We start from the raw sequence: 16,462 nt of genomic DNA on the forward strand, positions 1-16,462 counted from the left end.
TCTGCTTCCTGCTGTTGGTTCACTTGAATTGAGCCAAGACCTATGTTTTCAGGTGGACCAGAGTTCAATTCTTTAATTCGCACCAGAGTTTGATTGCTCCTCCCCAAACGAGCCAGTTTCCGAGAAAACGAACTAGAGTTAAATTAAAACGGACCAAACTGGGGTAGTGTGAATGCACCCATAGTCAGCCTTCACTGCCTCCTATTAGAGGAATTACAACTAGTGTTGTATTGTACAATTGTAGTCTGTTGTCATGTCATCTGTAGATGGTGCGCCGGCTGTTCTCTGTGGATGTGGTGATGGTTTTGCTGGAGCAGCCAGAGAGGAGACCAGAGGAGTGTCAGGATCCGGAGCTTGCCTGCTTCCTGCCACACAAGTTTCTGATTCAGAGCATGCTGTTTGCTCGGCAGATGGATGAATCACCCAGCGTTCAAGGCCATGCCCTTGCCTGCCTGGCCCAGTGTCTCGAGCTATCTTCACTCAACGTCACCCGCGCTATCCACAACCTCTTCTCTGGCAATGACAAAACACATTGACACACACGCAAACTCGTATTTCTATCTATATGTATTTCCTGGACTGCTACTCTAAAGGCCTTTACACACCAAAGGCTAATTTCTCCGAGTGATTATTTTGCACGTCAGTAATATTTTTCCAAGCAATAACTTGTCAGACAGTGACTACATGAAACCTTTTGCCAGCTAGTCATCTAGTTATCTAACAGCATAACCTTACAACATTTTATGTCATAAACAGTAATGAGCAACATAAAACATAACTTAATCTGAGAATCATGACAGAATATGGACAGCATGTTTTCTACTACTGTCCTGCTAAAACTAAATACTGTTGGCATTATACTCTGCATGATGAGTGTGATTAGGTGCAATATATTGACTGTTCCTGTGCATTGTGTCTGGTGCAACAAATTTATTTTTTTAAATGCTCTTATTTAGAAAAATCACCTCATGTTTAGTCACATATTTACATGGCATTTCATGTGAATATCTTTGGTGAGTTTAATTTTTCACTTTTTCATAACTTCTATTTTATTTGCTCCGTTCCTGGTGTGTAAAAGCCTTGACCCTAACTTTAACCCTTACCCTAAAACCAATCCTTAACCCTCAAACAGGAGTCTGAAAAGTAAGGACTAAATGTTCTAACTTTCATTGGTCCTCATTTGGATGCATGTATACCTAAAATGGTCTTAACACAGATAGAAATACAAGGGCCTAACTGGCATAAAAAGCCAACCTAAGCCCTCTTCATTGAAGAAGCTCATATTAGGGCTATATCTAACAGTGCATATGAGGAATCTTGACCAAGCTTGAATTTGAAACTAGAACCAGTTTTACTAGACAGTGAAGTTTGTTGAAACACTAAAACACATTAGTTAATAGCACATAACAATGTAAATTTAGCATTTCTCAATATATTCTGAAATAATTCAAAGTGTTATTAGTGGCACATTTACACTAAAGGTCAATGTACTCTTCTGTTTAGCTGGAACCCAAACAGTATTGGGGAGTGAAATCACAGAAGGTATGTTCTTTATTTCTTTATTGCAGAATTTGTTGTTTTATAGAGGCTGATGTGGCAAATGTACCAAATGTTTCAAATAGAGGAGGAGCGTTACAAAATTTTATTTTCATTATCATGTGGCCTTTTGGTCAGTCTTAGTTTGCTTTGAAAGTTTGTATTGAAGTTCAAATTTGATATCTCCACACATGGTAAAATTGCTAGAAAAAAATCTCAAACTCAAGAAAAAAAGCAGAAGGAAAAGATGGAAAATAAAAAGCAGATATTAGGTAAACTTGTTCCCTTTCTTTTCTAAATTGTCATTGCATTGATTAAAGTCCACTGTCCAGCACTACTGCTTCTTGCTACAGTTTCAATCTACTGTATTTGCAAACAGGTTTTCTGTTTGAGGGATTGTTAATTTCAAGTGTGCACACTTTCAATACAAGGAAAAATGAAGAGGCTAATTACTCACGTGGTTTATATTTGTATTACTGTAGGTCCATGAAACCTTCAGGTGCTCAGGAAGATGAAAAAAAATAACAATTAAGAAAAATTAAAATGAGCTTTGTATCATCAAAGTAACAGTAATACCCTCTGGAACCAGAACATTTTTTTTCTTTGTTTTTAGCCTGGTATTAACAGTGGTCTATATGGTTATACTGTATACCAGTAGCATATTAAATGTGTTTTTGATCAATCAACAGCTTGACATCTGATCAGGCTTTCAGTGGTAGCTCTTGACAATGTGCTTTGTAAAAACTTAAGTCAGTATCTTTTAAATGTAATGCATTTTAATATCGAGGCCTTGTGCTCGGTAAAGCATGTGGTTCAAAGTCTTTAAGTAGTTATGTTTGCATGTTTCAGGAAGTCTCAATTCCCAGCAGACTCAGAAAACCTACCACACTCTGAGTTTCAGGACTGTGGAGATCAGCAGCACTGATAGCTCTGGTTGTGATGGTGAGACAAGTAAACCTCAGCATTTCATTTAGATGATTTTTATTAAATGCATATGCAAGCACTGGTTGCATGTTTTTGTATGTGTAGATCTTTCTTCAATCAGTTTTGACATTGACTTAATGAAATATACGCAATTGTTTGTTTTCATTGCAGCAAAAGAGAACCTGGCTCTTCTACTGCAGCATCTAAAAGACTCAAAGACTAACGTCAGGAAATCGGCACTGCAGGTACCTGGAACTGAGCGCTAACAGAAAGCTTAATGTTTCATATCCAATCATGACTAGAGCAATAACTGACCAGTTACCAGTGTGTGTATTTTACCCTTTTGTAGTTTTCTTGTGGTAAAGAAAAACCTTTCTCTCAACAGGCCCTAGTGGGTCTGCTGAAACACAATGTGATCCCAATGAGTTTGGAAAACCTGGCTAGACTGTCAGAGCGCTGCAGAGATCCAGCTGTGTCTGTGAAGAAGAAGGCCTTGCAATGTGTGGGAGAGCTGCTAACTGTGAGTCTCAACTAGCAGGTCTGAGAGGCAGTAAAACAGTTAGCAGAAAAAACACTAACTACTGTCACTGTATTGTCAGTAACAAGAAAAAGAGAAGTAAATTTTCTGCATGAAATGGAAATTAGCACTACAGTTACACAGTCACAATACTGTGAAAAGTGTTTATACTTTTTGTAGCGAATTTAAATATATACATGTATTGAACATGACGGTTTATTATGTCTAGTTTATGAATTATGAATATTATAAACCATCTTAATAATTTGGGGCACCAGATCCTTTTTTGGCGGATCAACCAGTCAATTAGTGAGTAATACAGGGTATCAGTCTACAATCTGACGGAGAGTTCTCCTGATTCAGTGACGTATTTACTGTGTGAAATGGCATTAATGATGCCAGTCAGTTGTCTTTTTAAGATTTATTCAGCTTTATACATGTTATATACATTCAGGCCTGGGTCTGTTCGTCGCCTTTTCTCACTCTTCTTTTGGCCGCTGCAGGGTCATCTCATGGAGTTGGTTGACGTGAGATGGTCAGCTGGAGGACAGCCACACGCAGGGAGAATGTCTTGGTTTCTCCTCTGCTGGGCAATAAAACAACCTCTTCTTCATGGTTCTCAGGGAGAGAGAGGGTCTCAAAGAGTGTGCTGAAGGCAGGATTGTAATGCCCGGAACGGCCGCTAGGGGCGCGGCCGGTTGTTGAGTAGTTTAGGGAACTGGAGTTTTACAAAGGGAATAGCAGTGGGATGTTAAGTTCGGTGCCTACCGCGTGTGTAGCTAGTGTGCGTCCATAAGACAGGTGGGTTGGTTGCCGCTGTAGTAATGATTACTGTGTGATGATGATTTGTATAGGCCCATAGAGTGTTGATAATTCCTTCGTTCTGGCGTATGTATATGATTAGCAGCTAAGCTAACTGAGGGAGATAGTCGATGTGTTTAGCTAGTTTATGAGTGTCGTTTCCTGTTTGTTATTATTGGAATTATGTTCGGGTTACTCCTCATGTTCATTTGTACCAGTTGTACATACGAGCTGTAACTAATATTTGGTTGTTTCTGTTATTACAGAACCACACAAACACACACACCCACCTACGCTTCAATATTAAACCCCCTGCAAAGTTTAACTGGTTCATCATTGTCTGGGTTCATATGTGCATTCTAACCGGTGCATCTTCCGCGATTACACCAATCACCGAACCAGCCACCAGTAATAGAGTCTACGTTACAAATTTTGGTCCTTCGAGCCGGATCCGGTAATTACGGAGTGAAGATGGATTATGAACCCCGAAGAGGAGGTGCACGTCCACGCCGGACAGTGCGACCGCCAGGATGGATGACGGAGTATGAGGGATACGCATTGCCGCCTGCTGCTACTGGGGGACAAGCCAGAGCTGAAGAGGAATTCGCCAAGATGACGCCCCTCACCCAGTGCTCTGGAGACACCATACCGAGTAGTGATACATCTCCAAGTTATCATGGAGCTGCAGCACAGGCAACGATGACTAGGCATTCATTAACCAGTGTACCACGTGAGTTTAGAGACATTGTGCACCAACTACAAGAGGATAATCGGCGTCTACATCTGATGGTCACAGATATGAGGAGGCGGATAGATCATAGTGGTGGTACACTGGCACTAACTAGTCTGCCGCCTCCACAGCTGCAGCCAGACGGTTATCGTCAAGTTGTTGGTGATGACCCTGGAGTCTCCCTACGTCCGATCTTCCAGCCGTCTGCTATACCACTACGCCACCAAACCTTGCCTGTGGTACAAGATAAGGGTGGATAGGAAGAAGAGTGGCCCTTACCTCCACCGCCAGTGTCCATACTTAGTGATTCCCCTGATCATCCGTATGTGCAGTTCGCGCCACCATCACAGGTCCCAGCAACTGTACCAGAACTTAGTCAACGGCTACGTGAGTTACAGTTTCCCCAGTCGGAAACTCAATACACAGATGATGCCAAGTTGCCTAGCTATGGTCTACAGCCGGCTACAGCGGCCCGACCACTGCAGTTTGCTCCTAGTCTGGAAGCCGCCATCCATTCACCAGAACGAGTGTCAACTCCCACATTTCCACTAGCCAGCAGAGAAAGGACTTACAGAGGACGATCGCCATCCATCCCAGAGTTTACCAGGGCTGACCCTAGGCAGTTTGCTAGGCTACGACTTGCTCTGGAGAACATCCTTCCAGGCGACGCCACAGAGAGGTTTAAATATCAGATACTCTGTGACCACCTTAAGTTTGAAGAAGCCCTTCTAATTGCTGATTCCTACAGTAACTCATTCTGTCCATACTCTGACACTATGGCGTCACTCACTAAACAATATGGTCAGCCACACTAGTTGTCACTACAAAGAATTGCAGAGTTAATGGAGGAGCCCAATATTCGACCGAGCGACACAACAGAGTTCAGGAGGTTCGCTCTCAGGGTCCGGGCTTTAGTGGGCATGTTGGAGCAATTAGGAGAAGATGGGCATATAGAACTACAGTGTGGATCACATGTGGCAAGACTGACACGGAAGTTACCCCAAGACCTCCGTGCTGCGTTCCGCCGCTACCTTTATCCACGGAAAGACGGAATACCATCGCTAAGAGACTTTGCTTTGTGGTTGGAGTATGAGCTGGTTATCCAAGAGGGCGGAGATCGATTAGACAAGGTGGAGGATAACCAAAGGGAGAAAGGCAGCCAGAGAAGGAATAAGAAAGTTAGTAGGAGGACCACTACAGTACTACTTGGGGCTACCCAAGACTATGATGCCCTAGGGTCATCTCTCAGAATACCCCCTGGCCCAGAAGTTCAAGACAAACCTAAGTCCTATTGCCCCTACTGTAGCAATACCTTGCACTTCCTAGACCAGTGTGGCAACTTCAAGCACCTAACGAAAGAGCAGAAGGCCACATGGATTAAGTCGAACAACCTCTGCTGGCGATGTGGGAGGCACCACCAGGCTGCCCAGTGTCGGCTGAGAGTACAATGTCGAATATGCAAGGGGAAGCACCTCGAGGCATTGCATGAGGTGAATTTACGATCAGTCGCCACCAAACCAGCGAAAGGGCAGGAGACGGAGCCAGAGAGTAGGTCGTCAACAGATGTGCTCTATCTGGATAGACGTGCTGGCTGCAACCAAGTTCTCCTAAAAATAAGTAAGGTGCTGTTGAGGAATGGTGAGCATACTTTGGAGACGTTTGCCATACTCGATGATGGATCTGAGAGGACGATCCTACTTCAGGAGGCCACTCAGAAGCTGCAGTTACAAGGGACTCCAGAGAGCTTGACCCTGCGTACCATCAGACAAGGCCTGAGGACAATGCATGGCTCCTCGGTGACAATAAAAGTCTCCCCTGCAGGTCAGCCGGCCAAGTCATTTGTTATTGAGAAGGCCTTCACAGCTGATGATCTGGGCTTAGCGGAACATTCCTACCCAGTTAACGCACTTCAGCGGAGATACCGACATTTGAGGAAGCTGCCGTTGGAGGCATTTTCAACCACCAGGCCACTCCTGCTAATTGGCTCAGACTGTCCTCACTTAGTGACCCCTATCCAACCTGTGCGCCTAGGCCCACCTGGGGGCCCTGCTGCAGTTAAGACTAGGCTGGGTTGGACACTACAAGGACCAATACCATCTCTTCCACGGTGTAGCCAACCACCACAGTGCCTTTTCCTCTCTACCGCTTCTCCTGTGGCTGAGCTCCGTGAACAGGTGGAGAAGCTCTGGCAACTCGACACCTTACCATATAGAGGTGAGAAGTTTATCACCAGATCCCGGAGGGAAGAACAGGCGATGAATCTTTTGGAGGCGAAAACGGCTAGGGTAGACGTGGATGGTGTGCACAGATACGCCACCCCACTCCTGCGTGTGAATGACATGCCTGTACTTTCATCACCACCAGAAGCAGTGCTTCCGAACCTACGTAGTACAGAGAGGCGCCTCCGCAGAGACCAAGATAAGGCCAAGGCCTACGAAGAGGAGATCCTGAAGTTAGTGGTGGCAGGTTATGCTACCGAAGTGACAGAAGAGCAGGTGAAAACCTCAGATGAGTCGTGGTTCATTCCCCACCACATGGTGACACATAACCGAAAGAATCGGGTTGTGTTCAATTGCTCGTTCACCTATCAGGGCCAAAACCTCTACGAACTGCTCCTGCCTGGCCCGAATCTGGGTGCCTCCCTCCTTGGGGTCCTGCTGCGGTTTAGAGAACACTCCATTGCCCTCAGCAGTGACATAAAAGGGATGTTTCACCAGGTGAGACTACTGCCCGAGGACCGGCCGTTGCTGCGGTTCCTCTGGCGGAGCCGACGAGAGAATGCCCAACCCAAGGTGTACGAATGGCAGGTCCTTCCATTTGGGACAACGTGTTCTCCGTGCTCTGCAATCTATGCCCTCCAGAGACATGTACGAGACCACAGGCAGCAAGGGGATCCTATCTGCGACTCCATTGAGAAGCATTTTTATGTGGACAATTGGTTGCAAAGCTTCTCCACTCCGGAGGAGGCTAGGGCCATCATGGACCAGCTGAGAGAGCTGTTGTCGGAAGGAGGATTTGAGCTACGACAGTGGGCTAGCAACACACCAGACCTCCTTGATCATCTTTCGAAGGAGCTGAGGTCGGAAAGCAGTGAACAGTGGCTGAATCACACTGATATGAACCCTCAAGAGCCTGCTTTAGGGTTGCGCTGGATGTGCAACTCTGACACACTCCACTACAAATCGAAATCATTAGAGAGCAGCCCTCCCACCATGAGGAGCATTTATAGGGTTCTGGCTAGTCAATACGACCCGTTGGGGTTCCTCATTCCGTTCACAACTAGGGCTAAAGTGCTCGTCCAACAATTATGGGCCAAGAGACGTGAATGGGAGGACCCCCTCCTTCCTGGTGATCTACTGTCTGCTTGGGATACGTGGGAAGGGGAACTCCAGCACCTTGACCACATCTGCCTACGGCGCTGCTACGTTAGCCCAGCCCTGGACAGTCCTGAAAGCAGACGAGAGTTGCACATCTTCTGTGATGCATCACAACAAGCTTACGGTAGCGTAGGATACCTACGCACAGAAGATGCAGCGGAACATGTGGAGGTTGCCTTTCTGACTGCCCGCTCCAGAGTGGCTCCTAAACGTCAACTTTCCATACCACGATTGGAATTGTGCGCAGCCCTAACTGGTGCGCAACTAGCCAGTCTATTGACTAAAGAGCTCACCCTGCCGATGTCTAGAGCTGTGATGTGGACGGACTCCACTACCGTCCTCACCTGGATTCAGTCTGATTCCTGCCATTATAAAGTTTTCGTGGGTACAAGAATTGCAGAAATCCAGGAACTCACAGACAGCCAGGCTTGGCGTTATGTGTCTACAGTGGACAATCCGGCAGACGACCTCACCCGAGGAAAAAGACTGCAAGATCTCACAGACCAATCTTGGTGGGCCCAAGGACCTTCGTTCCTGCTGCTTCCACCAGAACAATGGCCAGAGCGCTTAATCCCTTCACATGAAGATGTAGAAGAGGAGCAGCGCAAGCCCATGGTCTGCTTGGTGTCCTCAGCAGCCGCCAACCCCTTGCCAGACGCACAACAGTTCAGCAGCTACAGTGAGCTGCTGAAGGAGAGTGCGAAGTGCCTTCACGGGGCGGCTGATGGGTCGGGAGAGACCTTGACAGCAGAAGACTACAAAGAGGCAGAGCGTAGTCTCCTGAGATCTGCCCAGAGGGACAGCTTCCCTGATGAGATCCAGTGCTTGGTATCGGGGGAAACCTGTTCCCTCATCGAGTCGTTTGATTACCCTGGCACCTGAATATGATAAGTCCCTCCAGCTGATTAGAGTGGGTGGGCGACTGAGACGCTGTCAAGACTCGGTAGTCGATGTTCATCCCGTCGTCTTGGATCCGAAGCATCCGGTGACGAGGTTGCTCATCAGAGAGGCTGATAGTGATTTGAAGCACCCCGGGGCAGAGAGGCTTTTCGCGGAGCTGAGGAGAAGATTTTGGATTCTCCGAGGCCGGGAAGCCATAAGACGAGAGCAACATTCATGCCCTGAGTGTCGAAGGTGGAGAGCTCGGCCGATCAACCCAAAGATGGCAGACCTGCCACTTTCTCGCCTTAGACTACACCATCCAGTTTTTTTCTCAACTGGGATGGACTGCTTTGGTCCGATGCAGGTGAAGGTTGGACGTAGAAATGAGAAACGCTGGGGCCTGCTTTTTAAATGTTTAACAACCCGAGCTGTTCATATAGAGGTGCTAGCCAGTATCAACACCGACTCATTCCTGATGGCTCTGAGAAGATTCATCTCCCGTCGCGGGAAACCGGCTGAGTTGCTCTGTGACCAGGGCACTAATTTCCGTGGGGGTGATCGAGAACTGAAGGAAGCCTTTAAGACCCTGCATCCTTCCTTACAAGCCAAGTTAGCCGAGCATCAGATTAAGTTCCAATATAACCCACCAAGTGCTCCCCATTTTGGAGGGGTCTGGGAGCGTGAAATCAGGTCCATCAAGGCTGCTTTGAGCTCCGCCTTGGGTTCCCAGATGGTGAGTGGAGAGGTACTGTACACGATCCTAGTGGAGATAGAGGGGATCCTTAACTCTAAGCCCTTGGGGTATGTGTCGTCAGACCTAGCCGATCTGGATCCTATTACCCCTAATCTGTTGCTGATGGGGCGGCTAGACCCTTCACTTCCCCAGGTTATATACCATGACTCAGAGATCATCGGACGTCGTCATTGGAAGACCTGTCAGGTGTTGGCCGACCGCTTCTGGACCCAGTTCCTGCGTCACTACTTGCCAACTCTTCAGACCCAGTCCAAGTGGCAGACAGATACATCGCCCATTCAGCTTGGTACGGTGGTGATGATAGTGGATCCCCAACTACCCAGAGCATCATGGCCAGTGGGGGAAATCAGCAGAGTATTTCCGGGAGCGGATGGCTTGATTCGATCGGCAGAGGTCAAGGTGAAGGATCGTAGATATGTGCGACCAGTGAGTCGTCTAATCCAACTCCCAGCTTTTCCAGAACAAGATGGACAATAATGACTTTATTCTGCAAACTTGCTAGGGCAAGTTTGGGGGCGGCTGTGCTGAAGGCAGGATTGTAATGCCCGGAACGGCCGCTAGGGGCGCGGCCGGTTGTTGAGTAGTTTAGGGAACTGGAGTTTTACAAAGGGAATAGCAGTGGGATGTTAAGTTCGGTGCCTACCGCGTGTGTAGCTAGTGTGCGTCCATAAGACAGGTGGGTTGGTTGCCGCTGTAGTAATGATTACTGTGTGATGATGATTTGTATAGGCCCATAGAGTGTTGATAATTCCTTCGTTCTGGCGTATGTATATGATTAGCAGCTAAGCTAACTGAGGGAGATAGTCGATGTGTTTAGCTAGTTTATGAGTGTCGTTTCCTGTTTGTTATTATTGGAATTATGTTCGGGTTACTCCTCATGTTCATTTGTACCAGTTGTACATACGAGCTGTAACTAATATTTGGTTGTTTCTGTTATTACAGAACCACACAAACACACACACCCACCTACGCTTCAATATTAAACCCCCTGCAAAGTTTAACTGGTTCATCATTGTCTGGGTTCATATGTGCATTCTAACCGGTGCATCTTCCGCGATTACACCAATCACCGAACCAGCCACCAGTAATAGAGTCTACGTTACAAAGAGTCTGGAAATCCCTCAACTTTCTTTGAATCTGTCTGGAACTTTGTCCATTTATGTTCTCTTCGGGGTGTTCAGTTCCCCAGAATTTATTTCCAAGTGTTCATTCTCAAGTCTGCTTTAAGTTCCAGTTCTGGTTCGGTTCTTGTTCTTTTCTGGTGTGTCTGTCTGTGTAATGTGTTTTTGTGTCTTGTGATTGGTCCAGGAAGTGCTCCATATTTGGTTCAGTCTCCTGACTGTGATGGGCAGTCTCACTAATCTCAACTAATTAAAGTTGAGGGATTACTCACTTACAACTAACTTACAACTAATGTTGTAAGTTAGACTATTTCCTAAGGTGGGAGCATAAATTCTTTTTCCACCCAGCAAAGTTTAAACACATGACAAACTAAATAACTAATCAGAGTCGGTCAGCAAAAACATAAATGAAAATCAATAAAACTCCATAGTTATATAGAGGTTAACTACAAGCGGGAATAAACAATAGCACCACTTCTATATCACACCGTAGTTGACGATGCTGGTTTGGTCTGGTCACACTTTACATATTTAGCGATCAAAGCAGGAATATAAAGACAAGATATGAAGCCCAGTTCATAAGTCATTGTATAGGTTTCAGGTCTTGCCTGAAAAGTGAATAGTCTTAAGGTAATTATGGCAGGAGGTGAGCAGAGGGAGTCTGTTCGTTTAGAGGGGTTCTCTTTGTGAGGGCCGTTGCCCTGGTCTTTGTCAAAAGGGGAGTCTTGACATTGCAGTACTTGTACCCTCCCTGGTTGTTTATCTTAGTGGGTCACAGAGAGTTTCATAGTCATAAATTGTCAAAGGATATCACTTCTTTCTCACTCAGGAATGTGACTATATTTTGCTGCTTTAGGATCGCTACATTTTTGCCATATACAATTTAAAAGTTATATGTTCTTTCCTGTGACCATCAGGCTAAACCAGAGTGCAGGGTGATGCAAAAGGCATGGCTACAGGGTGTGGTTCCTGCTGTGGTGGACTCTGAAAGCTCAGTGCAGGACAAAGCGTTAGAGGCTTTGGATCAGGTTCTGCTCAGCCAAGTCAAACTGTGTTCTGACAGCTGCTGTCTGGACTCAAGTCAGAGGCTGACATGGGACCTGCTGGGCCTGCTCTGTCATGACTGCCACAACCTGAGGTTGGTTCAACTACAGTTTGTGAAATACACATATTCATAAAATTCACAGAATAATTAGCAACAGAGAGGTGCAAACAAAAAATCGATTTAAATGTTGACTTAAAATAATATTTTTAAAATCCTGTTTCTGATTTGGTTTTGTCCTGGGTCACCAGCCACTATTTCAGCAGAGCCGTCACTATGTGGTCCAAGCAAAAGAAGTTCACACCACTGTTCATAACAAACCTGATTTCACACACTGAGGCTGATCATGCAGCTGGGGCCTGGCTACTTCTCTCCAAGGTTGTTAGCTCTTCCATCAGGTTACCCTATGCCAAGATCCTGAATGCCTGGGACAGCATGGTCAGGTGAGAGGGTAATAATATTTATTTACATTCACTTTGATATCATCATTTATTTTAGGGGATCTTAGGTTCCTCACTTACTTTTGCACTTAGTTCAAAGGAGATAAGTGTGACAACCTGCTGTCATATCCTGTGTGTGATGGGGGATATTGCCGAACATTTGAACAAAGATACCAAATACAGGATAATTGGTAAGTGATTGTAGTATGAAATCAGAAACTTCACAGAATGAGACTAGAACTGTCATAATTTGTCAACTTTGTCTCTCCAGATGATCTGATGTCTTTGTTGAAGACTTTTACTTTGTCTCTGGAAGTGATCAGTGCTGCTGTGGAGACTATCTATCAGCTTGGACGCAGTGATGATGTCAGACAGACTCAGGTGGAAGACCTTTTAGTTTCATAATGAGAAAGGAGCAAAATGTTAATCAAAATCAACCCCCCACCAAACTTCAAAGGAGAGATCTCTTAATAACGACATAATTCACAAACTGAGTTATCCCTGTTTATTAATGCTGTTTCAGTATTGTAATTTGCCTTAAGTCTAAGATGTCCATTTAAAAAGGATGAGGAATACAAGATCAGAACATGTTAGTGCTATTGTGAAGCTGCTAAGCAAATCACTTTCCATCTCTTACTCTTTCCCTCTCTGTGTTCTGTCATACTCTGTCCATCTTTTCACCCACATGCTTGTTGTGCTTGCTGTCTAAAGTTAGTGCAGGTAATCAGGAGCCTGCTAGCTTCTGATTCAGCTATAAGACATTTTCCAGAAGCTATTACTAACATAGAGCCTCAGAACTCAAGGTTCTAACCATATTTTTACAATATCATTTTACACATTTGTCCTATATTATTATTTAATTAAAACATGACTCATTGCCAGATCCTACTATTTTACCTCATGTTATGTGGGTTTTCATTTGCTTTCTTTAGGCTTTTCTGAACCAGCACTGTGGTGAGATGGTGTCACTTTGTGAGGCCTATTTAACTTCCACCATCCTGAGTGAAAAGGGACCCCAGAACTTCAATGAGCAGCTGATGGTGAGAACTAACCCTTTTATGGTTCTCCATCTTAACCCAGTACCTTCTTTACTGTGGCAGTTAAAGTAGGTTTTCTGTTGTTAGTTGTAGCTGCTGTTAGATAAAATCAGCCTGATTAGATATATCTTAAGCTGATCCAGGAAGGTCTATGGCAGTGATAAATAAGGATGGTGCCACAGATAGCAGGCTTAGTTATGCATTTGCTAGTGTTTTGCTTATTTTTTTTTTTTTTATTATTTATTTTTGGTTTTCTGCAATCCATTTTGGGTCTCATTAACAAGAGGAGCTTGTAGACATCTGGGATGTTTAACCTATGACAGCTAGGGCCCTGAACACTGCTCGTGTGTGTCCACCTGGCTCATTAGCCAACAAAGAGGAGAAAATGATCCTTGCCAACTGGACTCACACTGGCTTCATATGTTCTGCTGCTCTGTGTTTCACTGAGACCTGGCTTGACCTGTGCATCCTAGCTCATGCCTGTTTTAGTGTGGTGTTACAACAGAAACACGCAGACTATTTTATTATCTTAGTTTTAACAGCGCAAACCTAACCCATGAACTCCCCAAATACAGACAACATATTAGTTGTCCCACCGGGGACAAAAACACTATACTACATAATTCATCACTGCTACACTGCATAATTACATCATTACAACCTACAGGCTTCAACCTGCAAAGCCTGTGGTGAAAACTGAAGACATGGACTGAGGTGGCAAAATCAGAGTTACAGGGCTGCTTTGACTATATACATTGGAATGTTGTGACTGTATACATATGCTTCTCTAAAGACGTGTGTGTTCACAAAGTCTATTTGCACATACAATAACCCTGGTTCTCACAGTAAAACCCAAGCAACTTCGTTGTGCTAAGGAGAAGACCTACTGGAGTTAGGACAGGGCCCGGAGAGAAGCATGACAGGAAAAAAATAACTGAACTGCCTACTCTATCCTGGAGTGGTTGCTAGTGTCTGCTGTTAATCAACAACATAACTTGGCATATACAACTCTTGATGAGATGATAATGAGAAACCTTTTAAAAAAAAAAAAAAAAGAGTGAATTAAATAATTAAAATATTTATTACACATATAATCCTATTGCTCTGAGTTCCAATATGTTCCTAATCTTAGTTTTTTAGAAAGAAAAATATCATCCCATTCCAGCACTTGATTACTAGCAGAGAATCGATTTACAATGTCAGGAGAGCTGTTATTTTTCTTTTCTTTTTTTTTTTTCTTTTCAAATTTATTTGTATAGCGCCAAGTCATCATAATACAGTAATCTCAAGGAACTTTACAAAAACCAAAACACATCCCTTATGAGCAAGCACTTGGCAACAGTGGATAGGAAAAACTCCCTTTAACGGAAGAAACCCCAAGCAGAACCAGGCTCAGTTTGGGCGGCCATCTACCTTGACTGGGGTGGAATGAGTCGATAGAGAAGAGAGAAAGAACAGTAACAATAAACAAGATATAAACACTGTGCAGGTTGATGGAGCCAGTAACTTTACATCAGCAATATACAGCTCCAGGACCAGAGACACCTGCAGAAAGTATAGAGATAGCACAGAGAGAGAGAGCACAAACTAATTCTTGTTTTAACTGCTGAATGTCATCCTCATTTTGTTTGCATATTAAGAATGTTTTCTCAACCTTCCTCATTTCCGTCACAGCACTTTTAATTCGTTATCTCAGTCAGGTTCATTTCTTTTCATAGAACCACCTTTTACTAGCACTGCATGATGTATAAAACTTTTTCAGAATCATACAGGTGGATTTACAAAATGTATAACAAAAATCTAGTTGACACTGACTTTTAATTTGACAAGTGTTGCCTTTTAATCAGTAGAATCAAACACTTGGGAGGACAGGAGGTAAGGAGAGAATTTTTCTTTTTTTCCATAAGCTTTGTATAAAACTCAAAAGTAACTTAGAATGATTAAGAACTCTACACCACTCTCCTGTCATGTTAAAGCAAATAATGCCTTCAATTATTCACTTGAGGTCAGAATTGTAACTTAAAACAAGTGAGTTTCTCAAGCTTTAAGCCAAAAAGAACTGTGTGGGAGCAGTTTAGCTATTGAATTGATTGAACAAGAATTACCTTTTCTGGTAATTAAGTTCATAGTCCGAATGAATGCCTAACTGTTCTCAAATACTGAAAACTATAGAGTTTACATGGTCAGAGATGTAAAAGAGGAAGTTGTCTACATATAGCACATCTTTATAAATAGTGCCTACTGTTTGATATTTTTGAAACCTTCCTTTGAGCACAAGCATTATGGCTAGAGGTACGATAGCAAATAAAACCGGAGACAGTGGACAGCCCTGCCTTGTGCCTATTTAAAGAGGGAAAGAGGACAACAGCATGTGGTTAATATGAACTGAGGCCACTTGGATTGAATTTAGCAAAGAAAAATCATTGCCAGGACCAAATCGCTTCATTACTTCATTAACCCTTAGGAGTCTACCATCACGCCGGCATGATCAAATCACATGATGTGCCACTAGGCCTAGACCCCACTTGACCCTATCAAGCCCAAATTAACAGTTCCCTTGACAAAATGTTCCTGCTAAGTAAACATTTCTAACAAAATAAAATCTGCATATTCACTCAATTTCCAAGCACAGCCATTTTTTCTTTGTGCGTGAGTGTGTTCAACATGTACATAATAAACACCTCTTCTTCAGCCTGTTTTTACATTGGCAAAGAACAAAAAAATCTGCATTGTGTTAGTTAAAATATGGTGAGAGGTGAGACTAAAATAAGCATTTCATGGTTGGAAAATCACCAGAGGTCCAGGTTACAAATGATTATAGAAAAGGTTAAAAATAGCTAGATTAGCTAGTTTTCTTAATTTTACTCTCCCTAAACACACAGAAATAGTAACCAGGAGTGTTAAGATTTATACAATTGAAAGGCTGTTTTGGGTAGAGAAATGCCATTTATGTTTAAGAGTAGTAATATGACACTGTAAATACATCTTTGTTATTAGTCATATAAGTCATAGACCCAAGGTGTTTTACATACCAGAATGGCATTATAAATGTATAGGTCTACTTCTGACTGAAAATATTCTATCTTCCAGGTAAAACACCTCCACACTCTTGGTGTAGCTTCACTCTATTGTCCTGCCAAGGTTAGCAAAAGGACAGTCCTGCTGGTGGAATCTATTCTCACTACACATTCTGACAAACTGGCAGGTAGGAAAAGGTTGGGGGGGGGGGCAGGGTAGGGTTCAGAGCTACAGCCACTGGGTGAGAGGTGGGGTACCCTCTGTGACAGGGTTGACACATAGA

General features: G+C 43.9%; 1 protein-coding gene across 3 annotated transcripts in view; it reads left to right on the forward strand.

The window, feature by feature from the left end:
• Positions 1-16,462, forward strand: part of ncapd3 (non-SMC condensin II complex, subunit D3) — a 58,981-nt gene that overhangs the window by 11,636 nt on the left and 30,883 nt on the right. For all 3 annotated transcript variants that reach the window (XR_003295818.2, XM_026309002.2, XM_026309003.2), the window contains exons 11-21: positions 267-516; positions 1,504-1,542; positions 2,386-2,478; positions 2,632-2,705; positions 2,846-2,980; positions 11,560-11,780; positions 11,936-12,127; positions 12,218-12,315; positions 12,396-12,505; positions 13,057-13,164; positions 16,252-16,366. Coding sequence is in view for 2 of the 3 variants with exons in the window: in XM_026309002.2 (XP_026164787.1) it covers positions 267-516; positions 1,504-1,542; positions 2,386-2,478; positions 2,632-2,705; positions 2,846-2,980; positions 11,560-11,780; positions 11,936-12,127; positions 12,218-12,315; positions 12,396-12,505; positions 13,057-13,164; positions 16,252-16,366 (1,435 nt within the window). In the remaining variant the exon portion in view is untranslated. The remainder of the gene's footprint in view (positions 1-266; positions 517-1,503; positions 1,543-2,385; positions 2,479-2,631; positions 2,706-2,845; positions 2,981-11,559; positions 11,781-11,935; positions 12,128-12,217; positions 12,316-12,395; positions 12,506-13,056; positions 13,165-16,251; positions 16,367-16,462) is intronic.

Source organism: Mastacembelus armatus, chromosome 15 (assembly GCF_900324485.2).
Source record: "Mastacembelus armatus chromosome 15, fMasArm1.2, whole genome shotgun sequence".
In the NCBI taxonomy this organism is placed as follows: Eukaryota; Metazoa; Chordata; class Actinopteri; order Synbranchiformes; family Mastacembelidae; genus Mastacembelus; species Mastacembelus armatus.